This window comes from Eretmochelys imbricata, chromosome 16 (genome assembly GCF_965152235.1).
Source record: "Eretmochelys imbricata isolate rEreImb1 chromosome 16, rEreImb1.hap1, whole genome shotgun sequence".
NCBI lineage: Eukaryota > Metazoa > Chordata > Testudines > Cheloniidae > Eretmochelys > Eretmochelys imbricata.
Window position 1 is genome coordinate 6,859,902 of NC_135587.1, and position 21,308 is coordinate 6,881,209.

General features: G+C 45.7%; 1 protein-coding gene across 1 annotated transcript in view; it reads left to right on the plus strand.

Annotated features, from left to right (window-relative positions):
• The window catches only part of CIMIP2A (ciliary microtubule inner protein 2A), a 67,425-nt gene that overhangs the window by 5,806 nt on the left and 40,311 nt on the right, over positions 1 to 21,308 (plus strand). The window contains exons 2-3 of the mRNA XM_077836233.1: positions 10,835 to 11,049; positions 15,148 to 15,212. Of these exons, the coding sequence (XP_077692359.1) occupies positions 10,835 to 11,049; positions 15,148 to 15,212 (280 nt within the window). The remainder of the gene's footprint in view (positions 1 to 10,834; positions 11,050 to 15,147; positions 15,213 to 21,308) is intronic.

Below are 21,308 nucleotides of genomic sequence, written 5' to 3' on the forward strand. Positions count from 1 at the left end.
TCTGAATTTGACTAGCTTCAACTTCTAGCCATTGGATCATGTTAGATCTTTCTCTGTTAGATTGAAAAGCCCATTAGTAAATATTTGTTCCCCATGTAGGTACGTATAGACTGTGATCAAGTCACCCCTTGACCTTCTCTTTGCTAAGCTAAATGGATTGAGGAACTTGAGTCTATCACTAAGGCAGGTTTTCTGATCCTTTCATCAGTTTCATGTCTCTCATCTGAACTCTCACCAATTTGTCAACGTTCTCCTTGAAGTGTGCGCACCTGAGCTGGACACAGGATTCCAGTAACGGTGGCACCAGTGCCAAATATAGACCTAAAATAACCTCTCTGCTCCTACTTGAGATTCCCCTGTTTGGACATCCCAGGATTGCATCAGCCCTTTGGGCCACAGCATCACCCTGGGAGCTCATGTTCAGCTTATATTCTACCATGACTCTGAAGTCTTTTTCAGAGTCCCTGCTTTCCAGGATAGAGTCCCTCATCCAGTAAGTGTGGCTGACATTGTTTGGTCCTAGATATATACACTTACCTCTAGCCATAGTGTTTGCTTGCAGACTGTTTAACAAGAGATCCAGATCGCTCTGAATCAGTGAGCTGTCCTCTTTATTATTTACCACTTATTATTTACTACGTATCTGTGATGATTTTGCTTTATTCCAAGTCGTTGATAAAAATGCTAAACAGCATAGGACCAAAACCGGACCCCTGCAGGACCCCACCGGAAGCACAGCCACTCCCATTCCCTGTTTACAGTCCTGTTTTGAGGCCTATCAGTTAGTTTTATATCATTCTCAGACGTTGCAAGGTACTTAGTCAAACGCCTTACAGAGGGTTAAGTATGTTATGTCAACACTATTACCTTTATCAACCAAATTACAAATCTCGTAAAAAAATAGTGTGACAAGATGTATTTTCCACAAACCCATGTTGATTTGCATTAATTACATTACCCTCCCTTTAATTCTTTATTAATCGAGTCCCATATCAGCTGCTCCATTATCTTGCCTGGGATTGATGTCAGGCTGACAGCGCTATAATTACCCAGGTCATCCCATTTACTCTTTTTAAAAATGGGCACAACATTAGCTTTCTTCCTGTCCTCTGGAACATCTCCAGTGCTCCAAGACTAACTGAAAATCAACGTGAACGGTCCAGTGAGCTCCTCAGCCAGCTCTTTTAACTTGCAGCCAAGAGTTTTATCTGAACCTGCTCGTTTTAAAGTGTATAACTTTAGTAGCTTCTGTTTAACATCCTCCAGAGATACTAGTGGAATGGAAAGAGTGTTATCATCCCCATATGAGGAGACAGTCGCCAGCTTCTTTTTCACCCAAATACAGAATAGAAATATTTATTCAACACTTCTGCCTTTTCTCCATTACTATTGATAATTCTACCATTTCCATCTAGTAATGGACAGGACTTTTGTCGGGATCATTTTGGTGCCTAATATATTTTAAAACTCCTTATTGTCCTTAACTCTGCTGGCCGTATATCTCTGTGTCCCTTCACAGACTCACAGGACTTGTGCTCTTTCTCAGCTCTGTACGGTCCCTGGGAGGAACCCCCTTCAGTGTGACAGCCCTTCTCGGGGGTCTGCTCTCTCTCAGGGGTTAAGCCCCTCCACCTCCTGGAACTGCACTCTCTGTCTGAGCTTTCAGCACTCCTGTCTCTCGCCATGGGCCCCACAGGGAGTCCACTGGCTCTGGACCCCCAGGGCCTCCACACCCAGAGGGAATAATGCAACCCTGATCTCTAGACTGGAGTGACTCTCCACCAGTGTAAAACAGGAGGGTTTATTGAGCATCTGAACCCAGCACAGGAAACTCTCCAGGCCCTCAGGCCTGGTGTCCCTCAGCACAGGACATCTAAGTCTCTCCTGCATCCAGGCGGGCTCTGGCTGCACTCTCTACCCAGTCCAGCAGCCCCCGCCTTCCAGCCGAGGCATCCTATATCACTGGCCCCAACAGCTCCTCCCCTGTCCTTTGTCTTCTGTCCCACGTAAACAGAATGCTAGGGCCCTCTCTCTTCCATCTTTTGTTCCTCTCTGGCTGGAACTGGTTGGTCAGGTCAGCGGGGTCCTCTCTCCTTTGTCCTCCCACTGGCCAGAACCGACTGATTGCCGAGCTGGGTTAGTCACCAGGTCACCAGTTGTTAGGGTTGCGCATCTCCAGGCCATTGTCTGGGGGTCCCGGCTGCCAGGCAAGATTCACACCTGGTCTTCTGCAACAACAAACCCTCTCCCACCACCTTGTTAAACATGCAGCACACAGGGAAACTGAGTGCATACACTATTCATGTAAAACACTACAAAAATCCCCAACTTTGTCGCGGTCCCTTATCAATTTTCTACAATTCCTAGCTTCTGATCTATGATTCTATGAAAGGAGTACTTGTGGCACCTTAGAGACTGACAAATTTATTTGAGCATAAGCTTTCGTGAGCTACAGTGAGTACTCACGAAAGCTTATGCTCAAATAAATTTGTTAGTCTCTAAGGTGCCACAAGTACTCCTTTTCTTTTTGTTATCTGTAAGACTCTTGCTTTAATGGTTACAGAAGTTGGAAGGTGTGTAGTGAATGAGACAGGAAATCGCGAGAAGAGAGAGGCAGAGTTAAGGTGGTTGAATGCTGCTGTGGGGAACTGGATTCTATTGGTACCAAAGAGTTCTTGTGTGATGGTATCAAATGTTCATAGTTGGTCAATATTCCTCATTTTCTGACTTTAGACTCTGGGAATCTGTCTTTCAGAAGTGTTGAGCATCTTCAGCTGCAACTGAAGTCAATGGCAGCCAGGCATTGAACATATAAAGTGCCAGATGATTATATGTAATGGGTGGGTGTCTCAAATTGGACACCCAAAATTAGTGGATAGTTCTGATCTTAATCTTTCTGTGCCTCAGTTCTCCAGCTGTAAAATAGGATGATAATACCCCTTCATCATATAGGAGTGTTGTGAAAATATATTAATCAGTGCTTGTGAAGCACTGAGATATTATAGTGATGAGCGCCATAGAAAAGTGCATGAGGAAATGAAGAATTCTGTCTTCAGAGCAGGGTATTAATAGTGTGTGGCAAATAAGGCAAAGAGCTACACATTGAAAAAAGGGAAAACAAAATATCCATAGACTGTGTGGGCAGAAGAGACCGTTGTGATCATCTAGTCTGAACTCTTGTGTAATGATGGCCACAGGACTTCTGTGTGAGCTAGAGAATGTACATCACGATGTTTTTTCTGTTGTGATTTAGAAATTCAATCTTGATTTAACCATTGCTAGTCATGGAGAATCCATGAAAGATAAATTGTTTCAATGGTTAATTACCCTCACCATTAAAAATGTATACCTCACATCTAGTCTGAATTGATCCAACTTCAACTTCTAGCCACTGGTTCTTGTTATACCATTTGACTGTGCAGCATACAGTTATGCCATTCCAAGAGGCCTAGACAACTGTGATATCAAAAGTAACTCAACCAATCAGCACCCTTACTCTGCAGCTAATTTGCAAGTAATCATTGCATTGGTGGAATACTTGGCCCAAATGCCACACACGTGTAACAGCATGGGCTTTCAGCTATTCTATTTAATTATTTATACAAAGTGGACAGGAGAGATTGAAAGAGCCCGGCCCTAGAATACCTGTTAACACAGTGATTAAGGCACTGTCCTGGGAGGTGAACGATCCAAGCACATAAGTCCCCTAGTGAATCCCACTGCCCCCTTACTACTCTAGACAACATGTTCAGAAGCCAGCCTAGCTAGAAGACTGGTTCCCCTTGTACTGAGATGGAGGCCATCCAAACTTTACAGCCACCCCTCTTCCCATAGAAGGTGGCCCAAAGATCCACAAAGCCAGACCTGTACACCACTTCCCTAGCCAGCAGTTCACTCCTAGAATCTTCCTTTGCTTATAGGACAGGAAGGATCTCCAAGAAAGATCATTCAGGCATTCCTCTCTTTCAGCACCCTTCTGAGTCCCTTAAGTCGTCAATAATCTGTGAGGTGCCCCATAACAGTGTCATTAGTGCCAATAGGCAGCCTCACCAGTGGATCCTTCCCCACTGACTTCAGAAACCTATCTTGGTTCTGGGAGGGCTGTCATCTGCCTGGCCCTTGTGGAACCGTCTTTCCGTTCTTCTCAGTATAGAATCCACAACAAGGATTGTTGTCTTCCTTGAATGGATGCAGGTATTTGGGGGGGCAAGCTTGACTTTCTTACGGGTTGGGCTCAGACAGATGTCTCTTACAATGCTCCCTTCCATTCAATCAGCTAGAGCATCAGAGAGAGCTTCCCCTTTCCATGCTGAGGATGTGGCATCAATTGGAAACTTCTAGCTGTGTGGAATTCCTCCTGGTTCTCATAGCCTGCCCATCCTCATTTGCCTACAGCTGTGTAAAATGCCACCTCGTCCTCTTGCCTCTGATGATTATGGACTGCCATGCCTCTCCTCTGATTTCCTCACTCTCTGGTTCCTTGATGGCCAGCTGCTTTCTTCTTTGAATCAGGGGCAGTGATGCTTCCTCAACCTGGATATCCAGTGGACCCGCAGCCTTATGCACAGTGCATGGCAGGGGCTCCAGCCCAAGCCTCGGCATCCACACTGCTATTTTTAGTATGTTAGCTTGAGCCCCAGTAGGATAAATCTGTTTGCCCAGGCTGGGAGGCTCACTCCCAGATGCACTCCTCTGAGGCTCCATAGTGTCTGTCCTGGTCCTTAAAATCAAGAAACTCTTTTCCACCAGCACAGTTATCAATGTGCACTTCATACAAAGGAATACCCTTCTGGCTTCAGGTAGGAAAGAAAACATGAATGAATTTCTGCTCATTCACTGACCACAATCAATCCTGTGCATTTGGTCAAGACTAGGGTCCAGGGGGAAAAAAGAATATGTAATTAAAGACTATATCATAGTGAATACACATCAGAGAATTGAATTAAGGTAGCACTAGCAACCTAAATACTGGCATTTCCTAAAAGTTGAGGATTTGACTTTGCAACCTAAATAACGTTCTTTTAAACATAGTTTTGTGTGTGTGATATATGTGTGTGTTTGTATATATATAGGAATTTTCTGGGTTTTGTTTGTTGTTAAAGATGTCTTTAAATGGTATATCGTGGTTTAACCTTCAAGATTTTTGTTTGTTTGTTTGTAGTTAAGTTCTGTTTAATATTTATTTTTAGTATTTCATAGATTCCAAGGCCACAGGTAAATATAAACTGTGATCAAGTCACCTTTAACCTTCTCTTTGTTAAGTTAAATGAATTGAGCACCTTGAGTCATTCACTATAAGATATGTTTTCTATAATGGGCCTTAGAGACATAGTATTACTTGAAGCAAAAGAGCAAACAAACCATGTAATCGTCACACGTCAGCTCTGAACAAAAGCACCAACACAAAATGATTTTGTTCATGGTCCAGTGAACTATGACATAGTTGTGACACACTCTATATGATTTTATAAAAGTATGTTGATGAGTTTATGGACGAGATGGTCTGATGGGATAACATGATTTTGGCAATTAATTGATCTTTAACTATTCATGGTAAATAGGCCCAATGGCCTGCGATGGGATGTTAGATGGGGTGGGATCTGAGTTACTACAGAGAATGCTTTCCTGGGTATCTGGCTAGTGAATCTTGCTCACATGCTCAGGGTTCAGCTGATCATCATATTTGGGGTCGGGAAGGAATTTTCCTCCAGGGCAGATCGGAAGAGGCCCTGGGGGTTTTTTGCTTTCCTCTGTAGCATGGGGCATGGGTCACTTGCTGGAGGATTCTCTACACCTGGAAGTCTTTAAACCATGATTTGAGGACTTCAATAGCTCAGACATAGGTGAGAGGTGTATTGCAGGATTGGGTGGGAGAGATTCTGTGGCCTGCATTGTGCAGGGGGTCAGACTAGATGATCATAATGGTCCCTTCTCACCTTAATATCTATGAGTCTATGAGTGTGAATATAATATAACTAAAATATGCTTCATGCAAAAGGGCTCTTGTAAGGTATCATTACAAAGCTTATAATCTACTGAGTGTGGTCATCCTATCTGTATAAATGTATCTGAAACTAGAAATATGAAATATAACTCTGAGGGCCTATTGTAGTTATGCAAAGTGTGGGCCATTAATGGTGGTTGGAATCTTGATGACTCCTATCAACCAGGACAATTGACTGTGGATGGCTCTGTTTGCAGGCAGGCCTTCCTGTGGGTCAGGCTGGGAGAAATGAAGGCTTGGGGGTCTCACAGGACATGTGATCATGTCACCTGAACTGGAATCCATCTTTAACCTGGTGCTTTTCCACTGAGAAGGAGGGGTGGGAACCCAGAGGGACAAAGGATTCTCACCTTATGCAAAAGATATATCAGTGAGTGGAACAGAACAAGAAGGAACCATCATGAGGAATCCCCTAGCTACTACCTGAGCTGGAACAAGGGCTGTATCAGGGGAAAGCATTGTGCCCAGACTAGGAAGGTGTCCACTCTATGAAAGAAAGTTATTGAAACATCTCTAAGGGTGAGATTTTCTGTATTCCGTTTGATTAGATGTAGACTTGAGTTCTATTTTATTTTGCTTGGTAATTCACTTTGTTCTGTCTGTTACTACTTGGAACCACTTGAACCCTACTTTCTGTATTTAATAAAATCATTTTTACTTATTAATTAACCCAGAGTATGTATTAATACGGGGGGGGAGGGGGACGAGGGACGAGAAACGAGAAACAGCTGTGCATATCTCTCTATCAGTGTTATAGAGGGCTAACAATTTATGAGTTTACCCTGAATAAGCTTTATACAGGGTAAAACAGATTTATTTGGGGTTTGGACCCTACTGGGAGTTGGGCATCTGAGTGTTAAAGTCAGGCACATTTCTGCAAGCTGCTTTCAATTGGAGCCTACAGCTGTTAGGGGACATGGTTCAGACCTGGGTCTGGGTTGCAGCAGGCTAGTGGGTCTGGCTCAAACCAGGCAGGGCGCTGGAGTCCTAGGTTGACTGGGCAGGAAAGCAGGGGCAGAAGTAGTCTTGGCACATCAGGTGGCAGCTCTGAGGGGGTTTTTGTGATCCAACCTGTCACAATAGTAACACAAATATCTGAAATCCCTGCTCAGTGAAGATGCCAGACTAAGCCCTGTGAATAATTTGCTTGCTACTTGGTTACAAACTCATTTATTGCACCAGACTTTGGCTTTAGTTGTTACTATCAGTGTAACTGTGACCTGTTAATATCAATGTGCTATATCATGTTTACACCATCTATCTGTATCTTCAGTGTCCTTAATTCCTTACTGAATTGTGTACCATCCTATAACTTTTCCTTTGAAACACACATCAATTATTGCATATGTATTTTTTCAGTGTTTTACTGGAGTTTGCTATTTTTTTCCCCCATCCCCTTCTTATAGCAGAAGGGCAGGAATTATTTAAAGGTAAAAAGCTTGTTTTGTTCATTTTTAGACCCACGATTAAATACAGAATATTTGGAGACTGTAAAATATTCAGTGTTCTTACAGGTTGCGAATGCAAACTCAAACCATGGTGTCACACTGTCTGGAGTGCAAAAACAGGGCAGACATGCCAAACTGGCGGTATATTCTATAATTAGACTTCAACCTGGTAACAAATGTGAATTCCTGGATCACTGTACCGGTCTTACCATGGAGTCGCAGACACTCCTCTGGGCTCTCCAGTCTATCTTTCCACCCAAGCAAGCTGGACTTAGTAATACATTGGCACTTAACCAAAATTACAAAATATTCACATTGCTTCCAGTCCCAAGAGACTAGTCACTTACCCAGGATCAATTGGTACCCCAGATCTTACACCAAAGACAACACCTGTAGCCAATCCTTTAATAAACTATCTCTAGGTTTATTAACTAGGAAAAAGAAACGAGTTATTTATAACTTAAAGCAGGCAACATATACACAGAAGTGAGGTCAGTCTACGGTTTCAAAAGGTGACAGAGAGATAGTAGTCTGTCAGCACTGAATGTCTTTTCAGGTTTAACCCGTGCCAACCAGCATGGGGATCTCTATGCTTATGTTTAGGAATCCTTGCCCCTCAGAGTCCAGACAGCATAAAAGAAATTCAGTTTCCTCTTGTCAAGGATTTTTATCCCCTCCCCTCCAGAATCCAAAACTGATGGGATGTGTTCATGTGTTGGTCTCTCATTCCTGGCGGAAGTTAGGAATGCAATCAACAAAATCTGTCTTTTGATGCTACACAATATGTCAGTCACCTTCAGTGGGTCATTCTTGTATGCAGAGTAAGCACTTTACCTTAATCAATGCTGCTTTTCCTGTTTTGGTGAGTTACACAATTACAAAGGTTTACAGTGAAAATACTCAATATAACTTTATACTGGGGCTATAGAAATTATCAGTGAGAGCAATACATGCAGCATTCTAGAAGCATTTTATAAAGTCTAAAGACAATCTTATCAACTTACCATCTACTATCTGTTCTGATGATGCTGACACCCCAGGAAAACAAGACTTGTTTCCAGCTATGCATTTGTAAGTGTTCAGTAAAGCCTGGGGCCTTGGCGTGAGCTAGCACCTTTTCTGCCAGTGTGTCACCTGGAACAGAGAGGTTTTATTGTTAATTATAAAAACAACACATGATGACTGAGGTTTTGCCAAAATCAAACTGCCACAACTCACCCATCTCTCCCACCCACCACATGCACAGATGCACGCAGGCCCAGTCACACTTCTACACATTCACAACATACACTGCCAAGCGCTACCTTACATGCATCTACAGTCCCATTCACAAACTTGTACACATGCATGCAGACCCAGGTGCACCTTTTCACACCCCTACAAACCATGGTTGCACTAAGAGCCCCTCAATGCCAGCTGGCAGAGGGCTCACTGGCAGAGGCAATGCTTGGAGGGGGCATGCAGGGTCACATTCCTCCCCCCCCCCCCAGATTGTTCAGTCACAAGGTACAGCTGGGCCACCTCCCTGCAGGGCAGCTGAGCCAACGAGCTGCACCGGGCAGAGAGAGGGAGCTTCTCTAACTCTGCTGGGAAAGGCAGAAGGAACAGCTGGGAGTTACAGGGAGCAGCCGCTGCTTTCCAGGAGGGGGTGGCACTGCTTTACCAGGGGGGAGGGGCTGCCTGGCGGGGCATGACTCAGCTGTTCTGGGGTTGTGCCCCCCGCCCCCCCACTATTAGCAGGCATGGGTCGTCTCTGCTCACTGGTCTGTAAACTCCCTTCAGGTCTGACACACTTATTAGACCTAACTTATTATTGTCCTAGTATTTATCTGCCAAGAGAGTTGTGTGTAGTATCAAATGAAAGCTGGTGACACACTGATCAATAATATCATTGTGTGATGTATGTTTGGAGGGTGTTTATTGAGTTATGCATGTGTGCTGGAAATATGGTTCTGAAATATGTTTTGGGGGCAAAGTTGTTAAACAAGTTTGTCCTAGACAAAGAACATATGAACGGTCATACCAGGTCGGGCCAAAGGTCCATCTAGCCCAGTATCCTGTCTTCCGACAGTGGTCAGTGCCAGGTGCCCCAGAGGAAATGAACATAACAGGTAATCATCAAGTGATCCATCCCCTGTCACTCATTCCCAGCTTCTGGCAAACCGTGGAATGTTGATTTGCCAATGTCTATAACATAAATAGGGATGCCAAAGACAATGGGCAGCTCATTTGCATCTGAGGTCATCAGGTGGATGAGGAAACATCATGGTGTCAGCATGCTGTAGGACACCACAGGCTGAACTCAAGAGAGGACCTTGGGAGTCAGCCTGACTCTTGAGACAAAGACAAGGCACTTTGGGGAATATAAGGAGAAGCAAAAAGGCATCTTGTTACCCATCACTGAGGGGACAAAGAGGTCAGTACTCTTTGAAGCTATGAACAGTGGATTCCCAGCTAGGTTGGTTGGTTGACACTGAAAAGAGACTGTAGGTGAGAACTCTTTAGACAAAGCTTGGTAGCTGCTAAGGTTATATGTAGACTCTTAGAAGTGTGTTATTCTTTTTTTATTTGTAACCATTTTCTGTTTCTGTTATCACTGCTTAGTACCACTTAAATCTCTATTATTAAACTTATTCTTGTTTTATTATAAATTCATCTCAGTGTTATGCTGCAGCGAGGGACACATCCTCAGCTGAGACAACAGGCTGGTGCATATGCTCTCTTTGGAGACAGTGGACGTGATATTTCTGTGGGCATCCAGTAACAGGGACTGGATGCCACAACGGAACATTATTCCAGAGGTCTCGGGAAATGTAGTATACCCAGGATTATCTGCATGGCAAGGCAAGGACGGGCAGAATCCTAAAGAGTTTGTTGGGCCACCTAACAGACTGAAATGTTGAGGAGCTGACACGCAGTTTAGTCGCAGCAAATTTCTCTCTTTCTGAGACAGGGTAACAAGGTGACTTAGAGTTCTGAACTCCCTGACAAAGCGTCTCACACACCCACATGCACGCTTTCAACTTGCACACTTTCATGCTTTTCACATAGCAACACATTGGCATGTGTTGGGATTGGCATGATTTAGTTGGGGATTGGTCGTGCTTTCGGCAGGGGGTTGGACTAGATGACCTCCTGAGGTCCCTTCCAACCCTGATAGTCTATGATTCTATGTGCACATTCATCTCCATACACATCTTCATTTGCAATTTACACTTGCATCCCACGTTTGCACCCACATATTCCCTCATTACACGCTCTTTCAGATACATGCAAACATAACAATGAAACTAACTATTCTATCTATGTGTGGAGGAGCTGGGACTTTAAAATGTTCATCACTGCCAAACCAGTAAGCACCTGTCTGTGATTTCCTCCTCAGATACGGTGGGTTCTACCCTCAGATCCGCTACCAGATTGGAGAAACCTATGGCAAAACCACCTCTCGCCTGCTGACAGACTGCAGTGTTCTGAAGAGCCCTTGCTCTGTGCTGGCACCCCTGGTGAAGCCAAGGTTCACAGAGGACTTTAGTGGTACAAAGCATCCTTCAAACCAGATGCTGGATCAAAACTACAATTACCTTCCCGGATACACTGGTGAGTGAAACTCAAGATTTTGCCAAGGAATAAACACAAAGGGAAGTTCTGCCAGCTGAAGTCAGAGGTTTCACCGAGGTGGCCTGGGTTTGTGTTTCTGATATTTGGACTAGTAGGACATGCTTTCATGGAATAATCACAGTTCCATTAGACTCCTGTGGGTCTCATTGCGGATGCTGGGTGATGGTGGTGGCCTGTGATATACAGACTGTCAGACTAGATTACCACAATGATTCCCTCTGACCTTAGAATTTAAGGATCTTCAATGAGACCTCTCATTCTCCTGTTGCCAGAGGTGTTACAATGTGCATCTTCTCATTCTCCTCATTACCAAGCACCTGTAGAGTGAAGCGTTTCCTTCTCTTTAGAGAAGTGCCCACATAGATTCGCACTTACAGGATTTTGCATGCACCCTCAGAATTGACCCTGGGCTCCTCTGGAATAGAAGTGCCCTTGGGCAGCACACATGCTCCCTGTGCAACAGATCTGAATATCTGAAACCAAGATTGCATTAGCAGCAGCACGCTGGGCCCCGTGTAAGCTCCTCTTTGAGGCGTAGCTCCTTGTTCACTCAGCTGGGTCGAGTTCTTTTCTCATGTGTTTTTCCTGTAGTATTTGAGAAGTAGCTGTTGTGACTGTAAGATTTTATAGCAGCTGGTCAGTGTTGCATTGCATCACTGTTTGGCCTACCCTAGGTAGGTGGAAGAGACTAGCAGATCTGCTTTATGATACAATCATGTATCTCTGCAGTATTGAATAATTTTACTCCTGATCTGAGCAGGGATGGCTTCCTTACAGCGATGGGTTCAGGAATTGCACCTCTGTGACACCAAAATGTCATCACTGTCTGACTTGGCTTACTGATTGGTCCTCCCAAGGCATGCTCCATATACTTGTCACCACCTAAAGGAGGTGATGGCAACCTTCACTTAGCCCTCCCTGTTAAGTGCTTTGGCACAACCAAGCCATCAGTATGACAACTGAACACCAATTGACAGACTCGTGGTGATCTCAAGTGAAACGACCCTTTGCAGGGTGAACACTGAAAGAGAAAAATAGGCTCCTACCTATGTGTATGCCCCCTCCATGTGGAAGGCCTCTCTCCTGCAAAATGCAATGACCCGACCAATCAAATACATGAACAGAAGATTGATGTCCTCGCACTATAAGAGGTTCACTTATTGGACCACAAGAAAGCATCAAATGTCACATTCCAGGATATCACTTAGCAGTGAGCCAACACCACCCAAAACATGGACCAGCAATGGAAAAACAACAGCTGTGGAATACCTGCTCTGTGGACTCAAACTCTTCAACACTATATGCTATCACAATGAGAATCAGCCAGCTTAAGATCACAAATATCTGTAAGCCACCATATGTCACCTGGCCCACATTGGTTTTAGCAAATCACAGCCACCCTTCAATATGGGTTGGAGACATCACTAGCCATCCTACGTCCTGAGGTTCTGACAACAAGGATCCCATGGGCAAACAGCTGCTTAAATGGACCTTGAACCAAAACTAGCACCTACTGTTTGATCTAAGCACCCAGGAACCTTTCATCCTGCAAATAGAGAAAAGATGACTCACCCGACTTATGCTTCGTGTCCCATGCCTGGAACGCATGGCCCCTAGTGGTGGAACAAACTGTCCTCAGTGATTTTCCACATAGCCAATGCTGACCTTTTGTCATACGCATCAGTGTCCTAGTCCCCTAATCACATTGGAAAAGCCACGTTGGAACTTTAGGAAGGACCCCTGGAACAGCTACATGGAACCATGGAAAAAGTGGTTCGACAAAGCCCTGTGAACATGCATAGTTATGACAGGTTCATGAATCTCCTTAAAGAGGCTGTAAAAAGGAACATCCCCTGTGGCTACAGGAAAGCCTACAGTCCCTGCTGACTGGTGGACAGTGAGGCTCCCCTAAAGGAGTCCAGGACAACAGATAACCTTGCTGCTGCAACCACACTCCTGGAAACACTGAACTCTGCTAGGTAAGAGTGATATACAAAAGCTATGCAGAGCCTCGATTTCACCCACTCAACCAGGAAAGCCTGGAAGCTTCCCCGTAACCATGGCAGTGCCAACCCTCCGCTTTGCACAGTGTCATATGTCACAGCTGACGCCATTACCACCCTAATGTGCTTGAATTCCAAGATCTTCATCACAAATGGACAGTGAAGACAGAGCTTTACTGCTCCCTGTCCTACTGCCCAGCAACACTGAATCTATCAAAGCCTTTCACTAGAGAAAAAGTGAACAAGCCCCTAAAACTCACCAAACTTGGCAATACAGCAGGCCCAGATGGCATTTTCCCAGAATTTCTGAAAAACCTAGGCCAGCATGGCCACAACTAGATGACATGCTTCTTTATCAATGTGTATGCCCTTGGCCAAATGCCTAAGGTGTGGCAACAGGCAAAGGTCACCACCATCCTGAAACTGCAGAAAGCAGATAAGCTGAAAAATTAACAGCTGGTATCATTACTATGCATAATATACAAGCTCTTGGGAAGGATACTACACCCGTCTTTGAGTACTGAGGCTCAAAAGAGCAATCTCGGTTCAGACTGGGATGAAGTACCTGTGATCAGGTACATGCACTGATGACCTACATGGAAGCTGGCTATCAATATGGGCTCAAACCAGCAGCAGCCTTTGTGGATTTGTCCTCAGCATATGACATGGTTTGATGGGGCAGCCTGATTCTGAAAGTGTCAAAAATTGCATGATGGAGAGCAACGCAGCACCTACTGACGGTTATGCTCACCAATCACAAGTGTTGCATTCTTCTACTAGAACAGAACAGCTGACCTCGTTTCCTGAACAATGGGCTGCCACAGGAATTTGTCTTGGCACTGTCTCTCTTTAATATTTATCTCAGTGACATGCCATGGAGCCAGTCATGAAAATTTGGATATGAGAGTGATCTCACACTCGCCGTCAAGTGAGCCTTTCAACCAAGCAGAAGACATCCTCACAACGCGAGATCTGCAGAACCTGAAGAAGTGCTGCCGGTCCTGGTGACTCCGACCGAACCCTCAGATTGCTGCCTCCTCATTCCACCAGAGCAACCGGCATGTAATGACATGGCTGCGTTTGGCGCTGCAGGTGACATTCACGCAAGAGGGCTTCCCACGATATCTGTGTGGCTCTGGATTGTAGCCTAACGTCTGATAGAAACCACTGCCAGAATAAAGGCTAGGAACAGTACAATCCACAAACTAGCCAAGACCAGTGGGGGAGCAGATGCTCACACCTTGCAGACAACCACCTTGGCCCTCAGCGTCAGCGGCTGAATACTGCGTGCCAGTAGGAGTAGATAGTGCACATATGAAACTTGCCAATGGGCAACTGAACACTGCTATGCAAATTGTCACAGAAGTGCTGAACTTAACATTGACTTTCTGATTCCACGTCCTTGCGCATTTCTTACCAACATCCCCCGAAGAGAAGCAGCAATAATACAAGAATACGACTCGGTGATAACAAACTCAGACTTGCTCATCTATGAAGGTCTCCAACCCCGCTCCTGAGATGCCACCTTAAATCCAGGAACCCTTTCTGGTTAGCAGCTAAAGCTCTCAAAACCTCAGGAGTGTCACCAAAAGACAAGTGGTGGAGGCTATGCAAAAACTGTAGGGTCAAGAATCAAGACCTGATCACGGATCCTACAGAACAATTACCTACCTTCACCATGCTTCATAAGACATGGATCCTAGCGAACCACATTGGAACGTCACACAGGTGCTGCAATTGCCTACTGCACACATGGAAAATGAAGAAGTCTTATATGTGAATGTGGAGAAGACATCCAAACCATGGAACATCTAGTGCATTACTGCCCACTAAGATCTTTTGCTGAAGGACAGCCTTGATGTATTCCATATTACTGGAAGCCATAGAGTGGATGATAAACTTGGATGTTGACCTTTTAATGTTACTTTTGAAGTTGGCATATGAAAACAGAAGAAGATCCCTACAGTCTGAAAGGCCTTCGTCGTCTAGCAGACTTTATAGCCTGAGCATCTGGTCTGATCATCAGGGCAAACCAAGCTCCCTGGTGGTGTCTCCTCCAACATTCTTGTTGCAGAAATGTTCGGGAGCTTCAAGGCAGTGGCTTACATCCAAAAGGTCTCAGATCTGAAATGTGCCTGGGTATAATCTAAGGAACCTAAGCAGTTAGTCTGTGCCAAAACTCTGGGTGCAACAGATGTGCTCAAGATGAAGCCATGCGCCACAACCTTTAAAAACCACAGCTGTTGCACATATCCTTCACTTTATATAAAATAATTAAATTAAAATTTACCTAAACAAACATCTCTCCCCATATAGAATCAACAATGCTCAGCGAGTCTCTGGATTATTTTTAACTATTCTTCAAAATACATGTCCAAGATCAGAAGGACCATTGTGATCATCTAATCTGATCTTCTGTATAACACAGGCGAGAGAACTGCCCCAAAATAATTCCTACACCATATATTTTAGAAAACAGACACTCTTGATTTTTAAAATTTGTCAGGAGGGAGAATCCACCTCAACTCTTGCAATATTGTTCCTATAGTTAATTTCTCATCATTAAAAATGTATGTCTTATTTCCAGTCTGAATTTGTCTAGCTTCATCTTCCAGCCATTGGATTGCATTATATCTTTCGCTGATAGATTGAAAAGCCCATTATTAAATGTTTGTTCCCCATGTAGATACTTATAGACTGTGTAGTCAAGTTACCCCTTAACCTTCCTTTCTAAAGCATGTTGTCTAATCCTTTAATCATTCTTGTGGCTCTTCTTTGAACCTTTCCAATTTATCAACATCCCTCTTGAATTGTGGACACTAGAACTGGACACAGGATTCCAGCAGCAGTCGCACCTGTGCCAAATACAGAGATAAAATAATCTCTCTGCTCCTACTCAGGATCCCCCCTATTTATGCATCACAGGATCTCATTGGCTGTTTTGGTCACAGCATCACACTGGGAGCTTACGTTCAGCTGATTATCCACCATGACCCCCAAATCTCTTTCAGAGTCCCTGCTTCCCAGGATAAAGTCCCCTATCCTGTAAGAATGGCCTATGAGTTTTGGTCCTAGATGTATACATTTACATTTAGCCATATTACAATGCATATTGTTTGCTTGTGCCCAGCTTACCTAGTGATCCAGATTGCTCTGAATCAATGACCTGTCCTCTTCATTATTTGTCACTAAGGCTGTGAATCTGTCAGGGAGGTCACGGATTCTGTGAATTTCTGGGCCCTCCGTGACTTCTGCAGCGTCTGGTGCTGCTCACCTGGGGTCCACCTGAGCAGTTCAGGCAGCCCCTGGGCCAGCCGCACCGACTGCTACAGGGGCAATCTCAGGCCATTGCGCCTTCCCCTCCCCTCCCCCCAACAGCAGCAGCAGGAGTTTGGGTGTGGAAGGGGGTTGGGGTGTGGGAGGGAGTGAGGGTTCTGGGCAGTGATTACCTTGGGGGGGGTGCTCCCCGGAAGCAGTGAAATGTCTCTTGTCTCCTAGGCAGAGGAGCGGCCAGAGGGCTCCACGTGCTGCCTCTGCCCACAGGTGCCTCCCCTGCAGCTCCCATTGGCCGGAGCCTGGGGAGCTGCGCAGAGCCAGGTAGGGAGTTTGCCAGCCCTGCCAACCTCCACCCCAGAGCAGCAGCGGGATCCCGGGCCGCCTCTCTTCCCCCAAGAGCACCTGGGGTACCCCTGAGCCGCTCCCTGTTCTAGAGCCCCCAAGTTTTAGTTGAGGATATATAGTACAAGTCCTGGACAGGTCACGGGCCGTGAATTTTTGTTTACTGCCTGTGACCTGTCCATGACTTTTACTAAAAATACCTGTGACTAAAACATAGCCTCAGTTATCACTCCCACAATTTGTGTGTCATTTGTAAACATTATTAGTGATGATTTTATGTTTTCTTCCAGGTCATTGACAAAATATTAAATAGCGTAGGGCCAAGAACCGATCCCTGCAGGAACTCGTTGGAAATATGCCACCCTCAATGACCGTTCCCTATTTACAGTTAGATTTTGAGACCTATCAGTTAGCCAGTTTTTAATCCATTTAATGTGTGCCATGTTAATTTTTTATCATTCCAGTATTTTAATCAAAATGCCTTCTGTACCAAGTCAAATGTTTTACAGAAGTCTAGAAAGACAAGGCGAATGAGGTAATATCTATTATTGGACCAACTTCTGTTGGTGAGAGAGACAAGCTTTTGAGATCACACAGAGCTTTTCCTCAAGTCTGGGAAGCTAACTCAGTCCAGGTCTACACTACAGAGTTAACTAAAATGTAGCTCCCGCAGATGTAACTCACCCACTACACCAACTTAACTCCACCTCCGCAAGAGGCGTAGCACTTAGGTTGACGCAGTGTCAGTGTAGACATTGTGTTGCTTACATCGACTGTTGCTGCCTTTCAGACGCCGTCCCACAATGCCCCACACTGACAATTAAGTCAGTGCAAGCACTCCTGGTGAGGATGCGCACCACCGACACAAGGAGCGTAGTGTGGACATGCAAAAGCGGTTGAATTACTGCCGTGGCCGTACATCAATGTAACTTAGGTTAACTGAATTTTGTAGTGTAGACTTACCCTCAGAGAGTCACTGCTAAATACAAGGGGGAACAGATTGTTTAGCATAAGTAGTTAACACATTTCAAGGGACCAGGAAGGGAGGGAGCAGCTGGGAGGGTTGTAAGTGGGTTATGGATTGTTGTAAGAAGCCATAAATCCAGCATCTCTATTCAGTCCATGATTTTCTGTGTCTAGAAAAGTTATGAATTTAAGTGCCCAGGCTCTTCAGTCTCTCTGGGGAGAAGGCTCTGTGCTAAGGTGCTACGATGGGACAGATTGGGGGATACCCGAGGGGCTCTGATCTCATTCAGCTAGCTCCAGGGGAGTGTCTATAGCATGCCACAAAAATGTTCATGTTAATGTAACCGCTGCTAGGAGATCTGCTCATATGCGTGTGCAGCATGACTTCAGCACCGAGCACCCCTAGGTGCTGCTCAGTGCCTGAGGCAGCTTTCAATATGTCTGTCGTCTGGGCACAGTGGGACCTCCCCAGCGCACATAGCCTATGGGACAGACCTTTCCCCCCCTTGAAATGGGCACTCTCTCCTTCCCCTGATTGCGTCCATGTACACATTCATATAGCTTGGCTTGTTCTGTTTTACAGGGTTCATTCCCTACCAAAATGCCCAGTTTGGACCATGCTGTCCCACACCAACCACTGAATCAAGAGCCCCACTGCTAATGGTGCTGCCAACACAGGGACAACAGTCGTGGGTGGACACAGACCCTGGTGACTCTAGGCAGCTACGTGAGCAGAGAAAATATATCCCCTGCCATCCTGGCATTAGATTGGCATGTGGGCATGGATGGAAGAGTTCATCCTCCCCTACTGGCACGCCACTGGCATCTGAGCAGGAGGAGAGGAAGGCACCTGGCTATCCTGACGTGGCACTGGCATGTGGGCAGCAAAACAATCATGGACCCTGCCATCCTGACGTGGCACTGGCATGTGGGCAGGGATGGAGGAGCTCTCCCTGCCTCCGTGGAACCAAACAGGTGTGTGGGCGTGGATGGGAGAGCTCTGTGCCACACATCTCCTGCAGAGACAGGCAGCGTGGGGGAGGTTCGCTCTCTTACTCTGGCTCTACACAGGGAGTGAGCTGGATCAAGCTGGCTTTGTGCTGGCATGGAGAAGTCCTTACCATTCTGGTACTCTTCAGGCCTGTGAGCACGTGGGGATTTTGAGAGGGCCATGCCAGACCTCCAGCACACAGTTGTGTAGACATGGTGGGAGTTCTCTCTACCCAGGTATGTGGACACAAAGAGAGTTCTCTCTGCTGTCCTTACACTGTTCAGGTATGTGAGCATGGAAAGGGATATGCTGCTGCACAGAGCTGTGCAGGGCTGGATGGTGATGAGTTCACTTTCCACATTGCAAACGCTGCATAGGTACATGAGCATGGGAGAGACCTCCCTCCTAGTCTGGCATTACCAAGAACTTCCTACAGGCCTGGAAGAGGGAGAATCTGGAATGGCACTGCCCTGGTATGTGAGCAAGGAGGAGAGTTTTGTGCCTCAGCACCACTACCCAGTGCATAGATTCATAGATCTTAATTTTTGAATGGCCCCCTGTGATGATCTAGTTTGACCCCCTGCATGACACAGAGCCAGAACCTTCCCCAGCGATTCCTGCATCAAGCTCAACAACTTCTGTGCTAGAGCAGATCTTTTAGAAAAACATCCAATCTTGATTTAGAAATTGTCAGTGATGGAGAATCCACCATGACCCTTGGTGAGTTGATCCAATGGTTAATTACCCTCACTGTGAAAAATGTATGCCTTATTTCTATGCTATATAAGCACATGCACCATGCTCATCACTATAATACCGGGGGCGGGCTGGGGTGGGGGAGGGGCAGATCCACAGGTGTATTTAGACACCTCCCTCCTGGTCAGGATTCTCATCTGAGAGCCTGCTCCTGGCACCTAAGCCAGGTCAGTTCTTTCTTATGAAGCATGGAAGCCAATGGATCAGGAGAGTCACCTCGAAGGTGGCAGACCTGGTTTCAAATCCCTAGACTGTCTAATTTGGAGCAGGGATCTGAACCCAGGTCTGCCACCTCCCTGGGGAGTGTCCTAACCACCAAGCTAGTGCATACTCAGGAGGGCACTCTCGCTTACTCTCTCCTGCTGAAGCTGTTCCACTTTCTATAACTAAATCGCCATGGGAGCTGGGACCAGAATTCAAGGGTCCACCCACTTCCCAGGTGCATGCCCTAGGCACTGATCTGTAGAGTCATTTTTATTTTCTCTCCGGCCCAACAAATATTTAATCACTCTATTTAGTTTAGCCAAGAGAAGGCTAATAAGTGACTTGATCATTAGAGGGAGGTTTCTGGCCTGTGTTAGATAAGAGCTCAGACTACATCATCATACTGAAATCTACGAATCTATGCCAAGGGCGTGGGAACGGGGAGGATCCAGGCTTTTAAAAGTGCCTCGGGGGAAGAGGCAGAGTGAGGGTGGGGCCTTGGGGGAAAAGGCAAAGTGAAGGCAGGGCCTAGGAGGACGGGAGGGGCCTTGAGGGAGGAGTGGGGTGGGGCCACAGTCCAGGCACTGGTGGCCCCCCACTTCTAGGGAGCTTCCGGTGCTCCTGATTTATGCATAATGATTTAGGCACGGGGGTGGGGGGGAGGTTCAGTATTATGCTGGCACTCTCCAGGTTTGTACATGGCCATAAGGAAACCTTCGTGCTTTGCTACTACTGGCCATGGTGGAATTTTCTGATACCAGCAGTATGTAGGTACATGAGGGGAACTCCTGGCACAGAACTACTATGTGGGTATGAAGGAGTTTTCCATACCTGGTTTTTGGTTTTTGAACCATTTCCTGTTTCTCTGCTTTTGTTTTTTTGTCTTTTATTCCTTTTTTGAAAAAAGGTCTCTCTACTTTCACCCCATTGGAGCTAATCAGACCAGTCACCTGAGCGAAGAGAAATAGAGTAATTTACTAAAGTGCAGCTCCACTCTTATTACTGGCCAGGATACTGTTTGAGTCAGCAGATTGGTTTGCAATAGGTACGTCTACACAGCAACACCATTCCCCGTGGCAGTGACTCTTCGAGCGGAGTCAACTGACAGCCTCCCAGGGCTCATGCTACAAGGCTAAAAGTAGCCATGTAGGTGTTCAGGCTTGGGCTGAAGCCCATGCTCTGAGATTCTCTCCTCTCGCCAGGTCTCAGAGCCTGGATGTCTACATGGCCATTTTTAGCCCTGTAGCATGAGCCCAAGTTAATTGACCAGGGCTCTGAGACTCGCTGCCCCTGGGGTGGGGGGGCGGTTGCTGTGTTGATGTATCCTCTGTGTATCTAATCATAGCTGCTGATTTTAGAGACAGAACTAAGATTTTACTGTGTTTTATTCCTTTTAACCCTGTGGCACCAACCCAACTATGGGAAAGTGTGCTGCCGTCTGTTCCTTGCTATGTGTCAGAAAGATTCCTTACCAGGTTATAATCAGTCATGCTTGTGCAAATCCACTGAAGGCAGAAATTAGGTGATTTTCCCCAAGCAAATCAGTAGCAGTGTTGGATGTAGATCCAAGGAGTCCTGCATCCTTGTCCCTTACTCTAAGCACTAGTTTATAGGACTGATTTTCAAAAGATTTCTGCACTTAACAGCTCCCATTATTCTCAGCTGAACCCTTGAAAATCTGCCATGACGAGCCAGCTGAT